This window comes from Taeniopygia guttata, chromosome 1 (genome assembly GCF_048771995.1).
Source record: "Taeniopygia guttata chromosome 1, bTaeGut7.mat, whole genome shotgun sequence".
Classification (NCBI taxonomy): domain Eukaryota; kingdom Metazoa; phylum Chordata; class Aves; order Passeriformes; family Estrildidae; genus Taeniopygia; species Taeniopygia guttata.
In genome coordinates this window covers 35,238,567-35,264,244 of record NC_133024.1, presented here as the reverse complement: position 1 = coordinate 35,264,244, position 25,678 = coordinate 35,238,567, and the positions used below count along the sequence as shown (strand labels likewise).

The following is a 25,678-nucleotide window of genomic DNA, read 5'->3' as shown; positions in this document are numbered from 1 at the left end:
TCAGCTGCTAAATTAGGTTGCCAAAATCAGCAAAAGGATTGTTATGGAACTTATTTTTACTGCTCTCTGCTGAATTCAATGCTCTGTATGACCACCACCAGCACAGAGTGATATTCCCAGATGACAATATTTTACCAATGGTGACAATTAAATTATATCTCATTGCAGAGAAAGCAACAACAATCATTGTTCCTACATACGTGACTTTGGACTGGTGGATGCCAAATTTACCTCCCACTTAATCCCCTATCTATTCTGCATTTTGTGATCCCCCATTTCTTGTAGTCATATTTATATTTCATGTTACATTATCTTAAATAATGTCATATATCCAAAATTCATGTTATATATCCAAAATTCATGTCTTCTCCATTACTTTTCTGGGTCACTTAGAAATACAGAGAATAACAAACATCTCAGTGTAGATCCTTTTTCTAATTTCTCCTTCCTTCTTCCTGCTAAGCCTAGCAATTTGTTTCTAGTCTTAGATTCATTTTCCAATTAGTTATTAAGTAATCAAGAAACCCTTCTTTTCTCACATGAACTTTTTGTCTGTTAGTCTCTCATGACTGTCCCTGACAGGAGTATTTTATCAATTCACTTTGATACTAGACTTAGAGATATTCCCAAGTACATGGGAACAATGAGAAGGAGAAGTGTCTCTTAAACATCCTGCTAAACACAAGACTGCAGAAGATTTCTTTAGGGTCATTTTATATTGTCTTTATTGGGGAACACAAAAAATATACATAGTTATGGAGGTCCAGAGAACATGCAGTTCATACAGGGACATTTCAGCAGAAGGTCTAGAAATGGTGAGATGTAGTAGAATGGTAGAGCTATTTGGGTAGCACTGAAAAGTTGATTTTGTAGCTAATGCAGACAATTAAAGGACTGAGGGTAAAGGCATGTAGCTAACTTAAGAAGTGCAAAAGATGGTACCCACAGTTTGTGTCAAATGTAACACTTTAGGGTTTTAACTGTTTTTTGCAGATTTTTTCCAATTAGGCAATATTAATTTAAGTCAGTGGAAACTTTCAGATGATTTAAAAAAACATAAGATATTGTATTATACCGTTTGCCTCCTTGAAAAATTGTCCTTTCAAATACTCACAAAAGTTCATACATTAATGTTCATCTTCTGGGTGAGTGCATTTTAAGAATTCAATGCTTTGTATAATGTATTCAGCTATAAGCACAGGAGAAACTGAGTTCTAGAAATGGCCTTCCCACAATGACACTCAAAACCAGGATGCAGGAGCGCCAGGATGCAGGAGCAAGATGCTGTGAATCACTACATCTCACCATCTTTTCTATAGAACTAACTCTCTGTGCTCCTCTTTTCATTCAACATTTAATTTAAAGACCTTCATGTTCTGTTAGAGAACACACTTACTGCCTGAAAGCATATCGATGTAGAAATGGCATAGATGATGCTGTCTGCATGAGGAAAATAGGGAACCTTCCCTGCTTCAATGCCCTTGAAGTATATAGTCTATAAAAATAAACAAAAAAATGTTGAATGTAACAAAATCCAAGTATCTTTTTACTTTTTTATTTTATCTTAAAAAAAAGTCAACTTTATATTTTTTATATGCCCCCAAATGTGATGTTGATTAAAATAGATTATAAAATCTGCACAACATCAATCTAGTAAGAGGCTATTAATGCACAGAACAGGTGTGCATTAATAGCTTGGGTGTTACAGAACCTGAAGGCAAAAAGGGGAAACTTCGCTCTGTTAAATTCTTCATTTTACAAAAGAAAAAGGACAATGCAATAAATATTCCAACAAAGTGAATATTCACTGTTCTTAAACAGCTTGAAATCACATACTTTACTTTCTGAGAAAACATGTACAGTTTATTTTCGTGAGCACAGCCTGACCTTGCAAAGCAGCACACGCCTCTTTGGTCAGTTACCCTTGGCTTGCATAAGATGATAAAAGTAGTAAAAAAAAAAAAAAAAAAAAAAAAAAAAAGAAAAGAAAGAACACACAGCACTTTTCTTATTTCACCATAGCCAAGATGTGTCAAAGTCCAGAGAAAACCATCAGCAATACAAGATAATACTGATCTTTTACAACTGGAGTTCTAAAAGTCATTATAGGTAACTCAGATTTGCCTTTATATGACCAATATGTGAACTGCCTTCAGAGCTTGGTCTGGGATAACTAGGATGAGGAACAGAGAGTATCTTCCCTTTTTATGTTTCATTTTATGTGTAACAAAGAAAAAAATTCCATCTTTTTATTTTCTTTAAAATGAATTATGCTCTGGTAATGGAGGTGGATAAATATCACTAGAGAAAAAGGCCTTCAAGTTCTGTAGGAGAAATATGTGATTCAGGTATGATGCATAGTGAGAGAACCTTATCAACTCATTCCAGTGGTGTTGGGGAATTAACCATGACTAAGTCTCTATTTTCTGGAAAAATCACATTAAGAAATCAAATGCTGATTAGAAAAGTATAATCAATATACCCAAACTCTGTAACTATTTTTTCTCTTGGGCTCCTAATTTTAAAAAGTTCAGAGAAATAATTCAAGCTTGAAGAATAGTAATTAGAACAAAGTTCATTCCAAAGCTGGGAATTCAATCAGCTGTAGTACACTGACAAACAACTACAGCTATAGACTAAAACCTAAGCTATTCTGAGTTATCTTAGACTTTTGAATGCCAAAATTAGGAAACAAAGGCAGGAAGTTAAGCTGTAGCTTTTGGCAATAAATCTGCAATTAAGGACTAGGTCTGATTTATGTTTCTGGCAGAACAGACATTCTTGGAACTTTCTGATTTAAGAAATCTGCAAAAACTACAAAGCAAAGGGTTGTGAGGAGATTAAAAAAATTAATGGAGAATATACATGAAAATAAAGGACATTTAAAATGAGTCAAAGAAAAGAAAGTAAGAAAGAAATGAGACCATATGGCAACATTGCCTCTTGGCACACAAGCATTGAAACACCATCACCAAACACCTTTGTATTTTACTGGAATTGCTTAACAAAACCCCTGATGTTTTCTTTTCTTCTGCCTTGTAAAAATAGATTAAATGAAGACCTCTTTTAGGACAGTAATAACTTACCTCTACTAATTTAGACACCAGATACATAGAGATAGTTGTACTTTTGTAAAACATCATAGAAATTCCTGCTAGACACCCTGTAACAATTAGAAAAGCATTGTTAAGGTTGTGATTTGCATTGTTAAGGTCACTGCTGTGTGTCAGCCCAACAAACACTGCACAGGACTATTTATTTCTACTGCTACAGACAGCACAGTTCAGTGATGTTCTTTTGCTGCCCATCCAAATATGGTTTGTATCACAAAAAACAGAAAGTATCAGAAAGCTGAAACAAATCTGTACTTCAGTGCTCAGGAGCACACTATCAAATTTCTCTGTTTTTTGTGGGATGAGAGATCTCTGTGGTTCCAACATGTGACAGATGCACATGAGGGAAGGGCCTCACCACCACACAAATTTCACGGTAAAAGCATCTTTCTTTGGACCCAGTGGAGGTCAATGTGTATTCTGCCACATATGGAAGAGCGAGGATTTTCATCTCAGCTGCAAATTAAAGGATAAGTTTATATTTATGCACACAGTAATATACTGTCCTTGGAGCTGAACATAAACTCAACATTTGACTAAATTTGCCTTACAGTTTTAATTGCAACTCTTTCTTTGACACTACTTGAAACATCACTGTCACTTTGACACAACCTTGGTGTACACAGGAATAGCAACAAAGTCCTATTTTCATCACAGAAGCCTGAAAATGGAATGGGAGGACAGACAAGAGGAACACTTGCAGAGTCTCAACACACACAACACGAACTTTCCACGGACTCACCAGCTACAAGTGCATGAAGCTCATCATCTAGGTTTCGGACCCAGCGCAGGAAACAACTTGTGCCCTGGAGGTGAACAGAATGCAGGCTTAGCCCTACTTATTTCTTACAACACACAGACTGGAGGTATTCCTTATAAGCTAGTAATATAGCACACAGTATGATTTAAGAGTGTAGTGTGGTAATACCCATAATCACAGAATCATAAAATGGTTTGAGTTGGAAGGGACAATAAAGATCATCTCATTCTATCTCCCCTGCCATGGGCAGGGACACCTTCCACTAGACCAGGTTGCTCAGAGCCCTATCCAGCCTGGCCTTGAACACTTCCAGGGATAATGCTTTCTTCCACTTGGTTAATTTTGTTACAATAGAAAGCAATTTAATTGATAAGTGAGCAGGCAAACTTTCCCATTGTAAGAGTCTTGTAAGGGAAATGTAAAATCACACTGTAATTTCTTAAGCTGTAGAAACTTTCATTACTGAGACACATAATATCCAATTAGGTAATCTTTACCACATCAAGAAACATTAAATTACATCAACAAAAAACAAGAAATCAACACAACTAAAGAACAAGCTTTTTAAAAGCACTGGTGATACTAAAGTCCAGGGAGTTGGACATAGGACCCATAACACTTCAGTCTCTTAAATTTACAAATTACTGTTGCCATTTCTTTCAAAATTGGAAAGCAGATTAATCTAATTTGAATTCCAATCTAATACCAAAGTTATTCTTGAATTCATGTCATCTTCATTTGCTGTACCTGTCTAGACTCTTTCTCATTATAAAAGTTTTTTTTCACTACATACCAATCCTCCAAAGATTTTTTTCATGCATCCAATAAATTCTGGAACTAGGAAAACACATTGATCTAATAAAGTAGAACTGCATATCCCTTGGATCCAAAATGCACCAAACGTTTGATTTTTTTTGCCACGGTCCAATTTTTTTGAGTGACTAGAATCTTTGCTGCCCTACATGCCTATTTAGACTGGAAGAAAAATATAATGCAACCCAAATTTGTGTAAGTTATGAAATGCAAACAATAACATATAGAATTGGAGAATCATTTAGCCGGAAAGGACATTTAAGATCAAGTCCAACTGTTACCCTAACATCCACCAAGCCCACTAGTAAACCACATTGCAAGTTCCACATACACACCTTTTGAACACTTCCAGAAACGGCAATTCCACCACTTCCCTGGACATCCTGCTGCAGCGCCTGAAAGCCTTTAAGTGAGGGAAGATTTCCTACTATCCAATTTAAACCTCCCCTGGGCAACTTGAGGCCAATTCTTTTTGTCCTGCCCCTTGCTACTTGGGAGAAGAGACTGACCTACACCTGGCTGTGCCCTCCTTACAGGCACTTGTAGAGAGTGATAAGGTCACCCGAGCTTTCTTTTCTCCAGGGTAAACACCCCCAATCCCCTCAACCACCCTTCATCAGACTCGTGCTCCAGACCCTTCCCCAGCTCCACTGCCCTTCTCTGGACATGCTCCAGCCCCTCAATGTCCTTCTTGTAGTGAGTGGGACAGAACTGAACACAGCAGCTATGACCTCACCAGCGCTGAGTACAGACTTAAAAAATAGTAAATAAAGGTCAGAATAGGTCACCCTTATGAGTATCCACTTGGCTGAATTGCACCTCTCAACTGAAGCTTTTAAACACAACAAAATAACTTTAGCTTTCACAATTTAAATGCTTTCTTCTTGGAAAGATTTTCTTCTTAAAGTTTAAGCAAAAATTTAATTTTCAAGCAAACTCTGAACAGCTCATTTGCACTTTGCTATCAAAAATTTTAGACTCTGTAACCTACAAATTATTGTCCCTCAATTTAATTACCAATCAAGTGAAGTGCTGTTTTGCTTATGTGTAAGACCTGCTTTTTAACTTTTCAGTAAATAATATTTACCCCAAATAATACAGCATGATCTTGAATTTGCAAAGCAAATAAAGTGGCACTTGAAAAATGCCATGTGATTAAGAATATAAAATATACTTCAGCACTGCACTGTGCAATATATTCTGCATTAGGGCGGGTGCTTTGCCACATTCTCTTTGGCATAAATAAACATAATTTGATTAATTCCAACAATGCTGTATGAATGAATGCCTATCAGTTCACAATCAGTCATCTTACAATGGGGTAGAAAGGATACTTTCCAAGCAGTAAGTGCAATGTCTCCTCAGCTACGCACTGTGTGTTCCGCAGTCTCCTGCTATTTAGTGTCAAGTAAGAATTCCAGATATGTGACCCAACAAAATCTGCACATGGCTTCTCTCTGGCAACACAGACACTACTGCAGTCACTACTTGTGCCTGCATGAAAATGACTTTGTGTAGCAGCAAATCCCTCTGAAATCTGAATTCACTTTCTCTGAAGTACTCTCTATCTCCTGATCTTGAACATAAGCTGCAAAATCCATCAGGTTTATTTAGAAATTGCAGAAAAAACGCACAGAATGGAAAAATAGCTTCCTGCTTACAATTTGATTACTGCAATAGTGTAAAATTTGTCAGCAACATGCTGTAGGAAGTAGTACCAGTACTACTAAGCAGCTTGACTTTTTAGCTCTTTGTGATACTCTGAAAAGTGAAATAAAAAACAGGGCATTTGTCATTTCTGTATGCTATAAACTTACTTTGTATATACTGACAAAAGATCCCAGAAAAGCCCCAAGCTGGAAATTTTCCTTGTTGTAGAAGAGGGAAAGTAGCCGTGATGGTTGTGTAAGCAGATGCCGGAAGGTGGAAGGAATCCGAAGGCAACACTGGATCAGGTAACCGATGCTAAACATCCTAATGAAGCCCTAGAGAAAAGAAATAGAGACTTTGTGGTAAGAAACCACAAATTCTGAAAAAGGAAAAGCAACAGCTTCTACAGGTTTTATTTTTGACATCAAATAGTTTAAAACCCACTCTGAAGGTAATATGTAAAATGAATAAATGTATCCTATCCCCACCTTCTATCTCAAGAATTTTTTTTTTTCTCAGTTACCCTGTAAAATAGCAAAGGCAGTAAAATCACAGACAATTGACTCTTCTTTAATTTATATGAATTTCTGAAAGATCTCAAGAGAGAGTCTTCCATTCTACTCCAAAATTCTGTCCTTTGAAATAATCCTGATGACTTCATTTCTATCTCACTGACCAGCTTTTAACCACAAATGGGTTTATGAGGAAAGCAATGCGGTGGAAAAAAAAGAACAGTTCTGTACTCAAATGTCTGGAAAAAACAGTAATGAGGAAAAAGTCGACCCAAAATAAATTTCAGAAAGTGTGAGAATTAGAAGTTAACCCTGGTGGCTTGGCACATGCTCATGGACTTATCCTCAGCCAAACATGAGGTTACGGGATGCCTTTAGCAAGGAAAAGGGAGAAACTGGAAGGGACTTCATGTGTAGAGCTCCTGAGAAGAGATAAAACTGGTTCCAAAGAATTTATTTACTATTCCACCTTGGATAGGGACCTGGTTTTTTTTTAACTTGACACAAAACCACATTCACTTTTTTTTTCCAAATTATTCTACCCAGTTTTTTCTAACTTCCTCCAATGCTTCCTACCATTATTCTTACCCTAAGGTGAACCTTTTTTAATAATTTGGAATAAATTTTACCCAGTTTTTGTTTGGAAGATTATTTATGTGAAAACTATTTCTGCACTCACCTACAAATAAGTCAGGCACCTTATTCAATTACAGGGACACAATTCCAGTGACAAGGAAATCTGGCAGAGGGTTTGACTGAGCAACGTTTCAGACTCAGAAACTCAAACCATTTTTGCCTCCTAAAGAACTTTATAATGCATCATAAAGCTCATAAAATTTTACTGTGGTTAAACATCCAGTAATAAACTCTTCCTGAACAATTACTCTTCCTGCTACTCAAGAAGTGGTTTATGAGAATCAAATGGAAGAAAATAAGTCATCCAATGATACAACAGCATTTTTTTGATTGAAAAAATTCCACTCCTTCATGCCATTATTAAAAAAAAAAGAAGAAAGAGTCCTAAATCCAGCAGTGATGAACAAAGACCAAAACAAGAAACAACAGAATGGTGTGTTGAAGTTTTTACAAAGCAAAGATGACTTCAATGGGGTGAGAAAACATCTAAATTACAACTGGAAACACTCAAAACATATCCCTGATTTTATTCCTATTAGTAGCCAAATTAGAAGGGCTGAACCACAGGACTGAGTTTTAGTGTTGATTTGCATGAAATACCAAGTATTGTGTAAAGTCTCTCCATTTAGCTCATTACTTCAACCAGGTGAAATCATATCACACCTACAGGAGTTTTTCCACAGTCACAGGAAGCATAATATCCTATAATCCATGTACAGTATTCTAACTTTTATCTTCCATAAAAAGAACTCCAGTAAGAATTGATGTAGTACACAGCAGAGCATATGCAGGACACTGTAATAAACACAAGTGAGCAAAGAAAACTCTGCTAAGAGCCATTTCTCCACAGAGACCTTAAGTTGGAGCTCAGATCAGCCAGAAGTAGTAGCACACTGTAATGAGATATCTCCAGAATTTGTTGAATAAACTTTTCTTTCTGCTTTTGAGAAACAAATTTCTTAATAATACATTCAAGATATTTGCTAGAACTCAAATTCAGAAAAGCACATGTGCACATAAAAGAGCTCAGAAACATACCAAAAACTCAGTCAACCTGTTGCAATATATTAGGAATTAGTTAAGATGGTTAAAATAAATTAATTAAGATACTTAATATTTATTCTGGATATATAGTAGCCCACATTCCTTCAGGAGACAGAACTTTGAGACTACAATCATAAGAAAATAATATCAGAGAAGTCATGGATACCCCATTCCTGGAACTGCTCAAGGTCAGGTTGGATGAGGCTCTGAGTAACCTGCTCTAGTGGAAGGTGTCCCTGCCCATGGCAGGGGGCTGGAATGAGATGGTCCTTAAGGTCCCTTCCAACTCAAATCATTGTATGATCCTACAACCTTCTTTGAGGTCACCCTAGTCACCAGTAAATTTGGAGAGTTATCTGGTCCTGTCACAGCACCAGCAGAAGAAACAGACAACTGGACTTCTACTGCTGCCTAATGGCTTCTCACTGTAAACAAGTGGAATTCTGAAGAGGAAAAATATTGCTCCACTGCTTCTGTCACAGCTCTTTTCCAACATTTACAAGAACAAAGCATTTCAAAGTCTGAAGGGAAGTCAATGAACTCAGGTGGTATGGAACTACTGAATTGTTACATAAAAACCACAATGCTGTCAATGAGTTCATGTTCATTTAAATGTGAAGCAGAAGAAGAAGGGCATGCAAATGGCAGTTAAAGCACAGATGTATTAATGAGAAGAAAAGCTGTTCAAGGGTAAGGGAAAACAGCATTGAGGGGAACTTTTGGCAATAAGCAGCTCATCACATCGTTATCAGATTTGAAAGCTCCATTACAGAAAAGGAATTGTAAAAACATGCTCAAATCATGTCAGCTGACAGTTGTTACTAATCAACTGCAGAACATAGAACTGAACTTTGAGAAATTTGGATCTTTAAAAATAGAAATACATAAAAATAAATTTTTTTCACTCATGTTCTAATTTAACAGGACAAACAGGAAATTAGAGGACTGACTGCCACTTCAGCAGTATCTTCCTCACTAGATTATTGTAGTCAAGAATAATATACACCAAAATACTACAGAGGACAGGTCCAAGAATACAGTATATTTCAAATGCACAACTGCCTTCTCTAAAGAGAGAACAGCCTTATAAAAATGTATTTTTAAAATTTACTTTTTTTCAGGCCAATTCTTTACTCAGCTTTATTATCAGTTAGGGTTTTTTCCTCCCCTCATTCCATTTAAGGATATATAAAACAAAACAAAATGATCCTGACTAAATAAGTGAAAAGGATGTGTATTCCTGAATATCCACCTTCCTTCCCTCCCCATCCTCAGGTTCCTTTAACATTTTAAAAAGTTATTTCTGAAAGTAATATACATTAAAGGCATCTGAAGATACTCAAATACATTTTTTGCTGCTCCATATATAAAAACAGGTCAACTGTTAAGGGACTGGGATCTTCTGGAGCCTTACCAACTCCTGAAACAGGCATAGCAGGTGGTACCACCTGTGCCAACCCAATGCCAGCCAACACAAATTTCTGCACAGTAATTCTCTGAAAAAAAAATTGCACTGATCACATTAATAATGGAGGATGAACTATACCACCAGAGATAAACAGCTCTTCCTGAGTGTAGCAACTGTGACCAATCTCTCATTACCCCGAGCTCTTAAAATAAACGCCTGGAGGAGTGCAGCCAGTGCCCAGCAGCGACGTTCCAGAGCTGTGCAGCTGCACGGGAACCAGGGCTGCCTGCCACAGCAGCACATTCCAGGTGCTTTATTTAGGGGGGAGTCACAAGTGGGCTCAGCCGTGAACTGTATCACATAGTTAAACAAGTTCCTTGCTTGCTAGGCCATTTTTTCCCACACACTTTATGTTACTCATTCACTACAGCTAATCTGAAAGACCAGAGAACTTTAACCCTACCACCACCCCGTCCTAAATTGAGAAAATCTGTTTTCTGGCTTGTCACATTTTCAATAGAAGAAGAATGAGTAACAGGCTCATTTCTCACTTCCTAAGCATATGCTTTTCCTGATTACAGACTTTTACCCCTCTTTGCCAGAGTTTGTCAATCCAACTTTTTCTGCACTTACTTTAATACAGTATGAGATGCAATTATCTCCATAGTGTTTACAGCATCTATGCCTTGGGCCATGTTTGCACCTGCAAAAAGCATAATGAAACACGTATTAACTCGTAGCTGTTTTCAGCATCAGCAACAGGAGACTTCTTAAATTTTTCTTGCCTAAAAATACATAAAGTGCTATTTGCCCAACACTCATTCTCCCCGTTACCCACTGAAGGGCACTGTGAACTTTTATGATGCCATAAAAGGACAATAAAAACTAACAATACTTTAGTTGTACCCCAAGAAAAAAGTGTCTGCACACTTATTTGGATCCAACCTCTTGTCATGTTACACATAAAATGCTAAATTAAAGAACAAATTTTCTTCTGTGGTGAACAAGCAGAAGTGATGTGACCTCTCCTGGTTTGTCTCTGCTCCATGGTTCTGGAAGGATATTTGAACAAGCATCTGTTACCTGTGTCCCTTCATCTTTCACACCACTGTAAGGGTCACTGAAGGGCAATGCAGATCATACAAATGCACACCCTGTGAGACTTCTCTCAATTGCAAGCCTCTCACTTTTGGGCTATTTCTTCTGCAGTGTAGATTTTTATGCAGCTCTTCCTCTGGACTGAGAATTTGACCTTGAGCATTTAAAACAGACTGGCTTGGGCTGGTGGGATGTGTGGATTGTACAGTTTCTAGCCCTGTATTATGTAGAATTAAAATAAGTAATGTCATACTGGGTCTGTACATTATATTTTGCTATATCCAAGTATTTAAGATTTAATGTAAAATAAATTACAAAATTTATAAACTATGTCAAATATCTTGGAAGTTTTGAATCGTGTACTATAAAGTCTAATGGCCATAAATCATCTGTGAGGTCAGTTTATGTAGCAAAATTGTAATGAGAATGTGCTCAGGTTACAGGCATTTAGACTCAATTATATTGAAAAGAACCATATGGAAGAGAAACCAGTGGGAGCATAAAAACTCCATATTGAAAGTTTGCTAAGTGTGTGAGTTGGGAGTTTCAAAACCTTAAAAAAAAAGTTCTCCATCTTCAAACCTTGCATTTAACCAACAACAGAAGAGCAATGAACTATCTCTAGCAAACTGAATAACAGGTATTTAAGACAAAACAGGCATAAGCAATTCAGGTAAAAGCATTTGGTTATGGCTGGAGGTGTCTCTTCCTTGTAGGTCTTTTGCAGTCATGTCTGAAAAACCACTGATGACTTCCCTCATATTTTTCAACTAAAACACACAGCAAATCATAGGAAGTCACCATGTGATGGGGATCACTTAATCATTGTTCATCATCTGAGCAAGTAAAACAAGCCATTACTCTTGAGTACACAATGCACTTGGAAGACTGTCTCCTGCATGACAGCAGGTAGAGATTTGGTCATAAAACTGCTCTTGAAGAGGTTGGTGGAAGTGAAGATTCCTAGGTGTCATGTGAACACACCCGTAACCCATTTTTCACTCCATCTTCCCTGTAAATGAACGACTCCTCAGGTATCCAACATACCTGAAGCAGAGGAATCAGTCATAGCAGAAGTATGTCATCTGATCATATAAGACTGAAAAGCTCACTGCTCTCACTTCTTTAAGCTCATACTAAAAGTGAATTGGATCCTGTAGACAGGGGGACATCCACCTTGCCTAACTTCAGATGTCTAGATCTGACCTCATGTAAAACAGTTTTAACTCACTCTTTGCTTTGCAATTTCCCATCTCCAGACAGCAGAGGAGCCCACGTGCCATCAATCCTCCTTTTAGGTGGTTCTCCTTTATGCAATACAGGTATGTAGGTCCCCCAAAAGATGTTATGGTCACTTATGGTCACAGCACTGCTGCTGTGCAATTTTTTTCTTAATAGTACCATCAGTTCCAGCAGAACTATGCCATGAACTGGTTTTGCTGAAAACTGCAGAAAAAGCAACCACTATCCTGCACTCATCATGGACTGAATTTGCTCTCCCTTGTTAGACAGCTGCATGTTGCAAGATCTTGACATACAGGTCTTCAAGTTTTGCTTTCACTAGACTTCATCATCTGCCACTATTAACTACGTAGCAAAACGAAATAGAAAAACACTGAAATGCAAAGCAGAAGTATTACAAAACATTGTCAGATACAACATAACAGACATTAAAGTGCTCTATATAACAATGATTCAATTTTTTTTGTTTTTCTTTCGGGTTTTTTTCACTCACACTTTGTCCATGAGCTTTTTTGTTAGTGCCAGTATGTTCATTGGCTGTGATACTTTTTCACTATGCTTGATTTTTCTATCTGTTTTTGAAAATGCTGCTTCAGGTGAAAAAGAATGGGTGGGGATTTCTTCCTTCCCTACAATGAACCTGAAAGAAAAAAGCAAAACAGAACAAAGCAATTACATAAGTAACTGAAAGAAATACATGAAGCCCTGTATAAGCCTGTAAGTCAGACCAGATTGAAGTTACTCCCAGGCCTGTAAAAACTCATCTTATACAGCTACTAAACCTCATATGTCTTTAGAGAAGATCACTCCATTGACATGTATTTAAAGATATACTTTAGCTAGAGGATACAATTGATGCTGGGTATTTTTTAAAACTAAAAAAAAACACATTAATAGGGAAGTCCACCTCTCAGACAAAGGTATAACACTAAGTAAGAATATAAAAAGGCACTTGAAATATCTCAATTCTCTCCAGCAAAATGGGGTTACATAGAGGTTGATAATTACTACAATATTTTTATAAAATATATGTTTTGCAGAATCTTCAAAATGTTTTTGCTCCCACTGAAAGCATCAACTTTGATTTGCTTGGCCTCATCTTCAGCCTTCTTTCTTCATCCAGAAGTTGATATTGTCAATATATTGGCTCATCTTAGATGTAGAATTACTGTGTATCAAGAGCAAGGGAGGACACAAGGGCAAGATGTTTCCTAACACCATGAACTATAATCCCAGTTACACTGTACCTTGGCAGTCTTGCCAAGGATAAAGAAGATATAAAAACTTTGTCATTCTGTAATGCAGTAAATAAGATCCAGCTAAAAACACAGCAGCCATTTGCTTCCAGGAAAATATGGGTTATCATGAAACCCAGTTTTAGAAAGACAGAAAATAAGTGCTCCTTCAAAAACATGCAATCATATGTCTGAGTTTCCTTTAATAACATTCCCAAATATGAAGGGATTTCTCTCTTGCTAACACACAAAGAGGAAACTGCCTCAAGCTGCACCAGAAGAGGTTTAGATTGGATATTAGAAAACTTTCTTCACTGAAACAATTGTCAGCCATTGGAACAGGCTACCCAGGAAGTGGTGGAGTCACCCTCCCTGAAGTATTTAAAAGACATGTATATGTGGCACTTGGGGACATGGCTTAGTTGTGGACCTGGCAGTGTTAGGTTACAGGTTGGACTGGATGATCTTAGAAGTCTTGTCCAACCCAAATGATTCTATGATTATGCCTTCTTCAAAATATGTTGTATACCCAAAAGTTGGGCAAATTTTAGAGCAACATGATTTTTCTTAGGAATAATCTTTTATTAAAATGCAGCTGCCACTGTGCATGATTCCTCAAAATCCTGTCTTACTTAGTCACAGAAACTTTACTTACTTTAGTGCAGAGTATGTAAATCCTTTCAAGCCATCTTTGCACCTGAAAGACAAAACCAAAATATTTCTCTATAATGGGCTGCTGGCAATATAAAGTGTTACAGATTAAATGTGGCATAGAAGTGCTGTGGAGGAACACCAGCTTTTCATTAACAGCACATTTGCAACAACTCTGTGGTTATCCTCGATTCCCAGTTGTCACCACAGCCTTGGGACATCTCTGAAACACAGCATCAAATGCCAATACTTCTTTTTTATCCAAACCAAGAGTGGAGACATTTTTCAAGGATGGTAACACAACCACTAGGACAATAATGCGAGATGATAAAGAACTACTGCTGCTTTGTGGAAAAGTAGTCATGATGAGTTTAACAAACAGAAGTTTTTACTGCAAGGAGAGAAAGGAGAGTTGGATCTCAGTGAACACCCACCCTTGTGAAAAGCTGCAGGGAATAGTTTCTCTGACTTTGAGACAAATTGTTGTACTTTGCAAAGTGCTGATCTCTGCAGCTTCTTACTTTATAAAGACTCTTAATCTGAAAGTCCCAGTTTTTCAATTATACAGTCAGTGGTTGCTCTGATTCTGAGCTTGATAGTATGTACATATATAATATATATCTATTCTTACCAACTATAGGGTTCCTTTTGTGAAGAATGACCACAGCAAGGAGCCCATATTTGGCTATGAAAGATTTGGGTTATTGACTTTTTTCTGTCCAGGATACAATAAAAGGAGCTGAAGCTTGCAGCTGCTACTGGTCCCTCCTGAAAAACTATATTGACAGCATAGGAGAGAGGAGATATTTGTGTTTTCTCCCCTTTTCTTTTTGTGGAATTGTATGGGGAATACATGATGGTAAAAATGCATTCCTGACACAGAACACAAAGTACAAACCAGTAACTTATCAACACCACCATTTCAAGAGCACACCTACTCTAAGGGAAGGCAGGACAGCAGGGCAAAAGCCTTGTAAACAGAAGCAGCTGATGACAACACTTTGCTTTCCACCTGCAGAGATCACATCGTCCCTGGAAGTGCTGTGCCCACACCCTTCAAAAGCAGGTGACACCATCTCCCAGAAGGCTCCCTGCATGATCAACATGTACTACCAGTGGCTGGAAACACACAAACAGCAGGAAAAACGTATCAAGATCAAAGATGTTCACAAATGAAGAATGTCTTGCTTTGTCCTGGCAGAGGAGTGCCTAGAGCAGAGCTGGTAAGACATCACAGCACTAAACTCTCCTGGGAAATTCTTCCCAAGGTTATGACCTTCAACACATATTTTCAAGGACTTGCTATTGTCAGCATTTGTACATTTACACACAGCACCAAAAAAATCATTGCAATGAGTTTGTTTTTTAAAATGACTGCAGTTAAAATATTGGTCACATATTTATGATGTATAGGAGTTTAAGGTAAATATGTAAAAATAAAATTGCTCATTGTATCTTTAATTAACATAGAACTTTGAAACCAAAGATATACAGTAATTTTATTTATGAGTCCTTACACATACATACAATTCAGAAGCTGAAACACTATCACAGCACTTTTACAGACGATGGACTCAAAGATGGGTTGAAAACAAAAATTATGGACTGAAACAACTCAAATCAGCTTAGCCCAGAGATCACAGTGAATCACTGGCAGAAGTCCAGAGTCCAAATGCACAGGTTTAACATATACCCCACTCCATCCACAGTACCACAGTCCAGTTTCCTAAGTTTGATTTTAAGCCTCCAGCTGACTATAGGTTAAATGCCCTTTGAATGAAGGGTGTCCAACACATTATGCCTGCAAGCTGCCAGCTCATTAATAGAGCTTTAGTTTCTACTTTTCCAGTAAATTAAAACCATACACAAATTGCAATCTAAACATGCACGTGAGTGTCTCTAGAATAATACCAGAACAGAAAAATAATCACAGTATGACCATAATTATGTTTTCTCCTTAATCATTCCAATGCAACTGCACTTCCAGTTGCAAGTGTTCAATGATTCCTTTACTGCACCACCAGATGTCCCTGCCCAGCTGTGCTCGAAGCACCCTGATGGATGCAAACCTACAATTCATTTCCTTTAAACTGACCTCAAATCCTTTCTTCACTAATACTGAAATCACAAGACTCCTGAATCACCCAAAGAGAAAGCAGCACTCCAACCCCCTGCTTTTTTTCCTCTAGGAAATAAAAAGTATTTCTAATGCCTATTCTAATTACACAAAAAAAAATTAATTCTATGCAGAAAGTATTTAGTGTATTGGAATTTTATTAATTATGCTTACTTTTATTATTTTTTAGTTTTTCTGTGTATTTGGAGCTACAGCTCTGAATCTCCCTGAAAAATACATCGAAGTTAAATATGTAGTTCAGTAAGGAAGTAACGCTGAAGACACAATTAGAATTTTTCCCCCTTAATTTCCTATTTCATTTTTAAAAAGTAAAAGTGCAATTAAGCTCTTAAATAAAGTTTTATTAATGTTGCTTGCTGTCTAAATTGTCTTCTGTAATGCCATTCTGCAAAACTAATGGGTGTGCAGAAATAGTGTTTATTAAGGGTTTTATAAACAGAAGCCCTAGAGAAACAATACTTGCAGTCAAGAGCAATTTGTACTGTAATTTCCCTTCTCTGGCATGGCCGTTTGGCTCTTACAAATGAAGAGGAAACCAACAACAAAATTGTAAATCTAATTTTTTGCTTTATATCATGGATCATTAATTCACTATATTTAAGGTTTCAGAATGCTGGTCTAGAGATTGAAGTGACCTTTTTTATTCATTCACTAGGTACACAACACTGGCAGCAACCAAAAAAGCCCTACACACTGACTTCAAATACATTTTCTTTTTTTTTTTTGGGGGGGGGGGGGGAGGTAGGGAGGTGTGTTGTGTCCACCCCCTTGCAGAGACATCACAAATTCAGTGACTGGCCTCGACACTGACTGCTGAGGTACAACACTGGCTGCACATAGCACTTTTCATGAACACCTGGCTGCTAATAACTGAACTAAGAGTAATCATTTGCTTCATACAGCCACTAATTGGTAATAATAATGCCAACACTAATTGGTTATAATAACTTTTACTCAATGCTTCATTGCTCAAGGGGTGAAAAAGCCAGCACTCTGCTGCTGACCCCCACGAGCTACTCAAGCTTCAAATGAGCCTAGTACAATGCATTACATGTGCCCAGCACTGCAGACACCCCTGAGAGGGGAAAAATCTAAATAGTGAATTGTAAGGGTTTTTTTTAGGGCACTATTCAACTTGCAAAGCTGGGATAACAGCTGTATGGCATCAGTGGAACATGGTGTAGCCCACCTACCCTTCTGCGAGGGCATGCAGTGATAGGACAAGGAGGACAGACTTTAAACTGAGAAAGCAGGTTTAGATTAGATATTAGGAATAAACTCTTCACTGTGAGAGTGATGAGGTACAGGTTTCCCAGAGAAGCTGTGGATGCCCCATCCCTGGCAGCGTTCAAGCCCAGCTTGGACAGGTCTTTGAACAACCTCTTCTAGTGGAAGGTGTCCCAGCCCATGACAGTCATTAAGGTTCCTTCCAAACCAGAACATTCTACTGCTCTATGTTTCCCACCACCCTGAATGTCCCAGGGACCAAATCCCTTCTGCAAGAGGTCAACACTGCTTTTTGCCCAGCAAGCAGCAATTTAAATGGTGCATAATTTGGCTGCATTTTCCCATCAGATGGGGACTGTCCCTGGTACAAAGCCAAGGGCGCCAGTGACTATGCCAGCTGTCCCTGCTGGCACCACGTACCTGATCACACAGCAGAAATGCTCTACTCTGTTCCAGCTTGTTCTTGGCCAGAGCCATGCTTGGAGCCAAAGGAGCAGAAGAATCAAGGAGCCAAAGCAATAAATTTGGGTTCTCAAAATTCCCCTGCTGGGACTATTCTGGCACATGAGAAAATATGGTTGATTTTAATCACGCATATTTATAAATTTAACTTACGGCCACACACATTTATTTTTTCATAAAGGAAACAGCAAAAGTGGAATAGAGCCAAGGCTTGATACAAACTATATTTCCAACAAGACATGAACTAACTGTAATTATGTTTGTATATGTAAAGAGGTGCTGTACATGAGTTAACTGTACTCTCCCTCCATCCTGCGGGAAGAATTTCCCACACTGAACTGCAAGCCTGGATGCCAGCAATTGTATTTTGGGTTGTTTTATTAGTATGTCTTGTCATAGTTCTTCTCAAGATTTCCTCTGTGACCAATAAATATACACTGCACAAGAAACCTTCTGAGGGAACGTCACTTTTCACCCACGGAACTGGTAAGCAGGAAGCAGCTCACAGTAGTAACAACATGCCATGTTTAACAACATCCCCACAGTGCTTATGGTATCCTTCAGAGTAAGAGTAAATTAGAAACTCCTACATGCAGAGCTCTCATTATGGCCACATGGGAAGGAAGCACTTCAAGCACAGGACATGTGTTAGCATTTTACTGCAGCACCTCTGCCTGTGAAGACTGGTCGGGGGGATTGTGTTTCCATGTTAAGGTGTCTTCTTTATGGAGAAGGGAGGATCATAGTGATGAAATCAGACTGTGTCTGAACATGCCAGCTATACCTTTTGTTATTAAATCCCTTGCTTTTAGGAATCAAAGGCTATCTAGGGTATTTTGTGACCTATGCAAGAGGATAATCAATTTCTGTTTTAAGTTGCTTAGGGAAGTTACTGTATCTCCCTCCTTCTGTTTTTCAACTGGACTCCATGATTTTAAATGATTAATTCCTCATCCTCTCCTCAGTGTTAAAAGTCAATAGCAACAGGTGCCATTTTTATTGCGATGTCTTCTGCATCTATTTCTCTTTTTCTTTTTCCATCTTCTCTTTTGCCTTTTCTTGTTACAAGTTGAGCTGCTCTTCCACATTTCCCCCCAGCTGTCCCTCTGTTATTCTTGAAAGCTCATTTCTCTTTCTTAAGAAAAATTGCATTGAGGAAATCCAGATGTAAATTTATGGGAAAAAAATTATTCATACCCAGACTCTCCTGTGAATTTCTGCTTTTATAGATTAAACATATATTTTCTTTCTATTTTTAAACACAGGTCTTACCTATTCAAGCCAGAACTGTGAAAAAAAAATAAGGTATAATTATAAGCAAAAAATCCAATCTCCTACCTCATGGACAACATGCAGGTTTTGGAAAACATATCAGAAATCACATTAAAAACAACTGAAATCAGAGGAGTTGTAGTTTAAAAAAATTATACTTCAAACTTTTAAAAGTGCAAATGTAACCAGGATCAAAATTCAGACAAGAGTCTCATTACTTGTGCCTCCAAATCAGATATAAAACTTCTGTGTGTTTAACTAAAACACTAAAGAATGTATCCATAGCATGTCTTTTAGTTGTGCCTGAAGTATAAAATGATATTTTGAAAAAGCCATGGTTTTGAAATCATTACATGCAGTGAATATAAAATTGTATTTTATAAAAAAGTAAATGAACAAAGAAACCATAAATAGGGACAACGTTCAAGGAGAAGGGTGAGATTAGCACTACGGAGGAAGTAAATTATTTTTTTCTTGACCCAAGTTGAATACATCATTTCCAATACTTGGAAAGAAAAGGTGCATGGAAATGACAAACCATGTAGTCAACAGTGGCCTATGGTCCCATTAAGCTCTCATGTAAATCCAGGGAATTACATTTTAGAACAAAAATTCTGCAATTCTGTGAAGAAAGAATGTGACACTGCAAAGCAATTAAAAATAAAGCTATTTATATTAAAGTTAAATTACAATACTGGATTCAGAGTTCTAAACCAAAGTTGCTATCAATCAACTTCACACCTGATTGTTAATCAAGTTTTCTGTGTAACTGTCAAATTGAAATCAGATTTCTACTTATGTTAATTATCCTGTTACTTACAACACTCTCATTTCTTCAGAGATTAGCACTTTCTGAAACATGCAAGTAACTGCAATTTCAGTAGGTGGAATTTCTCTTAAAAGATCTTGTAAACTACAAAACCAATTTTGTTATTTTATCTGGATGCAATGTTCCGTATGTTTTTGTACCATCAATGCTGTGCTGTGGGCTCAGGAGCAACAACTGAAACACTCACGTGCCCATGCTCCCATCTCAAAATCCTTCAGCAAACCCCTGCCTCACACAGCTAATAGAAGAAGCCAACATAGAACCATGGAACAGTATGGGGGAAGGGACCTTTAAAGATCCTCTAGTCCAACACCCCTGCCAAAGGAAGGGACACCCTCCACTGAATCAGGCTGCTCATAGCCCCATCCAGCCTGGCTTTGAATGTTTTCAGCAATGGGACATCTACCACCTCCCTGGGAATCTTTTCCCAGTGTCTCACCACCCTTAAAATAAAACATTTCTTTCTTATATCCAGTCTAAATCTACCCTTTTAGTTTAAAACAATTAAATCTTGCCCTGTTGTTTAAAACCAGGTTCTATAAAAATCCTGTCCTCACCTTTCTTATAAATCCCCTTTAAGTACTGGAAGGTTCCCTATGGTCTCCCAGGAGCCCTCTCTTCTCCAGGCTGAACAACTCCAACTCAGCTTGTCACAGGAAAGGTGTTGCAGTCCTCTGATAATCTTCGTGGCCTCCTCTGAACCTGCTCCAATAGGTACATGTCTTTCCTATGCTGGGGACTTCAGAGCTGAATACAGTTCTCCAAGCAATTAAAAAAGCTGACTAAACACTGAAGTTAAGGATTTAGCTGCTTAGTTCAATTTATTTGTTGAATTTTGCGAAATGATGTAATTTTTCCACAATTCAGTTTTGACCTTTTTCTTATAAGTGTTTTAACAAAATACAGCAACCTTCTGTTAAAGCAAAACCCAAACATTCTCTCCAAATCAGGCACAGAACAAAAATAGGAAATGGAAAAAACCCCTGGAGACATGGAGATGGGAAGTCAAATTGTCTCAAGAGGCACGATGACACAGAGAAATGGACCTCGACACGTGTACAAAGCCACGTCCACCTCTGGAGCCAGGGCTGCACTGATGCTGTCGCATTGTTTTAGAACAATGAGTCACTCACTGAAGGGACATGCTGTAGCAAGACTACAAAACAAATAAGCCTTAAACCCACAACAGGTTTTGCTCATTATTAAATAATAGTGGCACCTGCAGTGATTCTATCTTAGAAGGAGATTTGTGCTAAATTTATCTACTGCCAAATTTTCCTCTGGTTTTTTCTTATGGTCCTTTGCAAATGGAAAAAAAAAAAAAAGAAAAAGAGAGAAAAGAAAAAATAAGAGGCTAAATTTGCCGAAATTATGTTTTGTAAACATATTTAATGCTATTTTCAAATGATTTAGAATTTCAGTGAGCTAAACCTCTCTCATTGATTGATTAATTCAAGCATTCAAGAGAAATGGATACAACATTTGATTTTTCCCAAATGAACCCGTAATTGGATTTGAGGGAAAGGTTTGGCTGTTTGCTTTGTTTCAATTTGTGGAAAATGTGATTAAAAGAAAATCCAATTATATTTTTACATTTATTAATCCCATCTCTGGCCTTTAATAACATATATGATCAGGATAAATTTATAATGAAATGAAAAGCTATAAAAATATTTTAAAGAAATTAGGAATCATTCTGAATGTGGCCAGGCCATTGCTGATCTAGGATAGAGAGTGAAGATCAGTGACTTATTTTTAGTACATTGACTTGAGATCTTCACTCTATTGTTCAGAAAATATTTTAAATTCTGTATATTGCAAAATGTTGCCAAAATCATCAAGACCATTACAAGTATTTAGCCATAAGCATTAGGACAACATCAGCTGGTTGTTACACACAAACTAAATGACTATGTTGCAAAGTTTGTTGAAATTCAACTTCTATTTCTTTGTGGTGATGACTGCCCCTTGCAGATTTACCCACTGACCTGGAGTTCACACCCACATCTCCAAGATGAATGCTGTGGTATTTGCCTCTGATGCTTGTAAGTACCATAGGAAGTCTTGAAATTACATTAAAATGTAAAATCTGTTCTGGAAGAACAGAATAAAGTGAATAAGTGTTTGTGCACAGCCTCAAGAAAACACTATTTTGAAAACCAAATTTCAGTGCAATCACAGAAATCCACTCCTAAGTAACTCCCTTGCTGGCCTATACTTCAGCAAGAGACCACATTTTACTCTAACATTACAGTTTTATTTTAAATTACTACAGTACTGGTCAAATAGATAATATTTTTAGTGCTGCACATCCAGGTGCAGTATTTGGAATAGAAAGTTGCATCACCAAAAAAACCAAAAAGGCCAACTTGAGAGACTGGTCATGAGACCTGGAGTGACCTGATACAAAGCCCAAGCCTACAGGTCACAGTCAGAGGGAGGATGTGTCACTTCTGTGATGGACAATACTTGCTCTTTCTTCTCCTAATAATCACGTAAATGTGGCTTCTGAACATCTGGAATTACTTCAAATTTTGAGTTTTTGAAAAAACAATTTTTAAGAAAGAATTAATTCCATATCAAGAATGTATATAATCATCTAGATAAAACACAAGATTTCCTCAAAAATACAAAGAAAAATAAATTAATTATGCTACATTGAATGCTTGCTGCAGTTAACTAATTTAAGCAAGAACATGGTATTTATGAAAATAATCTACCAAAAATGATTGCTGGAAAGTTAAATGCTGTTGGTATCCTTTAGATCAGTAGAACCTCCCACGATTATTTCACTTCATAAATATACCACATCTGCTTTTCTCAGCTACAAAGTATGTAGCATAATCTGAATTTTCCTGGCATTCCTACAGAAGGCCAGGTACAGACTGATTGTGAGCCACCAAAGTGACCTCAATAGTGAGAAAGCTACATAACTGTGGGATGCTTAGTTATTTTTAGAAAAGACAGTGCTAAACACTAGCTATGGTATTGTCTGGGAAAGGAGGAATTAGACAAAACTGCAGTACAACTGGCTTCCTAAGGAGGAAGGTTGTACATAAACAGACCCTGTAAACACCTGGAAGACAATCATGAGGACATGACTAACAATGAATACACACTTATAAAAAAAATCCTTGCAACACTGGGTCACATTTTGTGACTAGAAACGCAAAGCAGTATGTGTCATATGCTACTGACTTAATTCAGGCTTTGGACCTAAAGCATGTGACATTTTCTTACAATAACAACCACAGAAATATAATCTAATGGAAGATATCTAGAATGAATACAAAACTGGTTAGACAAGAGTAATGAGAGAACAGTTGTCAATGCTTTCCTGAAAAACTGTAAGGACAGACCAAGTAGTACTCCAGAAGGACCAATTCTGGATGTCTGCTACTCAGTAATTTCAGCAGTGAGAGTGGTGACAGAGAAAAAAGTGCATGCCTATTACATCTGCAGATAATGCTGAGCAGAAAAGGGCTACAGGGGCTGCTAAAACAGGCTGAGAGAGCTGGGGTTGTTCAGTCTGGAGAAGACTTTGGGGAGACCATGTACCACCTTCTAATACGTAAAGGTTTTACAAGAGAATCAGAGTGGGACTTTTTAGAAAGACATTTAGTGTTAGGACAAGAGGTAGTAAATTTAAACTGAGAGTGGGTTCAGACGAAATTTTAGGAAAAAAATTTCCTGTGAGCATGGTGAGACACTGTTACAGGTGCCCAGAGAAGCTGTGGATGCCTCATCCCCGGAAGTGTTCAAGGTCAGGTTGGATGGGGCTCTGAGCAACCTGGTTTAGAGGAAAGTGGCTCTGCCTATGGCAGGGAGGCAGGAACTAGATGATCTTTAAGGCTCTTTTCAACCTCCAACCATTTTGTGATTCTATGATTTTATGAAGTGGAAGAGATTGGCTCAGAAAAAAAACCAGGATGTTATTATCAACTGCATATGCATTATATGTATGTAGAAACAAGCAACTGCACAACTATAGAATAAGAATGGTGAAGCATTAAAAAGCAAAAGCTGATTTGAGATGCAAAAGAAAGGCTACAACTTGCAAAACACTGAGTTGTCTTGCTCTATTGCATTTATCAAGCTTTATCAGCTGAAATAAATTGTCCTGTGCATCACAAAGGAGAATAGGGTAGAGGGAAACAAGGGGGAGAAAAAAAATAGCAGATTAAGTCTTTGCTACTACAGTTTGCTACAAAGTAAAGCAAATAATCTGTTTCCGCCATGTTTGTGGATGAGAGAAGAAGGAATGGACCAAAACTGTATCAAGATAAATTCAATTAGGCTCTGTAAAAATCTTATACAAAAATGGCTAAGAATAGATTGCTTAAGGATGGAATTGGACTCTCCATTACTGAAGACTTTAAAGAAAAATAAAAGTCAGATATTTGACATGAATGGGGAGAAAATAAGACAATCTCTCATGACTTCAAGTCTTCTTATTCTACATTGAAAGACTGAAAAATACAGCCAACACTTAACATAAATGTCCTCATGTATCCAAAATTTAATCCAATGGCATAACCTTATTAAGGGGGGAACAGAAAGTGGAGATTCTCTAAAGCTGTTCCGAAAGTTTCTTTGTCCTTAATAACAAAGTATCCCTGCAGTGAATGAAAAACCAGAAAGTATCAGCCCATGGTCAACCCTTGGTTCCTTCAGCAGAAAAAAACAACATCAAAAAATAGTAAATAAGAGCCAGAAAATCAGATTTTAACTTTGAATTTGCCTGTTTCATATTGGAATTTTCATGCACTTTTAATGTTCAAGTCACAAATGTAACCATTTTTCTGCCAAAAATAAAACTAATCTTGCCCTCATTTTACATTTAGCCAGCAAACTCAATGTACTTTGTTGTTGTTGAAACTATAAAGCCGTATAAAAATGGTTTTGCAAACAAACCTTCACATGGCTGCAATCCCAGCAGGCCTGGGAATGGAAGGTGTTGCATTGTGTTTGTTATCCAAAACTAAAGGTCAGTTTTGGAGCTTAACTTCATGAAGAAAAACAGTGCTAGTCAGTTATCAGCCCAAAGAAGAGGCACAGCCAGGTAAATAAATCCGCATGGATGAAATCCACATCTGGAGAAGCGACACAACTGGCTTGGCTGTGGAACACAACTGTGAGACAGCTGCAGGAAGGCCAGAAAGCACATCTGCCACTACTTCAGTGTTTGATACAAATGTGCAGCCAACTGGAATTAACTGTTCTACTGGTCTGTGCCAGGCACTTTTTTCAAGGTCAGTAAGAAACAATGTCAAATGTGACTGGTAGACCAAGGACTCGCTATAAAACTGTGGGCTGTGCCTGTACCCATCCAGTTAAGCTGGCCATCCTTCTCCCCTTTTCCTGTGGGTTCTCTTGTACAGAGTGCTTCAGGAGAGATCTTATGTTTCTGTCTGCTTCTAAGATGTGTTCCCTTTATAAAGGTTTAGTAACAATAAATAAACAGGGATTGCTGATGACATATCTCCTTAATTCCAACAGAAGCACCAAACCAAATATGGTAAAGTAAAGAAAGAGTGTAGTACGCAAAGGAAAATTTTGGCCCACTTGACCTGCTAATACTCCACATTT

General features: G+C 37.6%; 1 protein-coding gene across 2 annotated transcripts in view; it reads right to left on the bottom strand.

Moving 5' to 3' along the window:
- TMEM135 (transmembrane protein 135) overlaps positions 1-25,678 on the bottom strand; it is a 158,596-nt gene that overhangs the window by 4,091 nt on the left and 128,827 nt on the right. Inside the window, exons 7-14 of one of the 2 annotated variants that reach the window (XM_072926903.1) lie at positions 19,261-19,275; positions 14,167-14,208; positions 12,770-12,916; positions 10,570-10,639; positions 6,504-6,671; positions 3,856-3,919; positions 3,087-3,163; positions 1,397-1,495 (exon numbers count right to left, since the gene is read on the bottom strand). In XM_072926903.1, coding sequence (XP_072783004.1) covers positions 1,397-1,495; positions 3,087-3,163; positions 3,856-3,919; positions 6,504-6,671; positions 10,570-10,639; positions 12,770-12,916; positions 14,167-14,208; positions 19,261-19,275 — 682 coding nt within the window. The remainder of the gene's footprint in view (positions 1-1,396; positions 1,496-3,086; positions 3,164-3,855; positions 3,920-6,503; positions 6,672-10,569; positions 10,640-12,769; positions 12,917-14,166; positions 14,209-19,260; positions 19,276-25,678) is intronic. The other variant, XM_030269009.4, reaches the window with a different exon arrangement.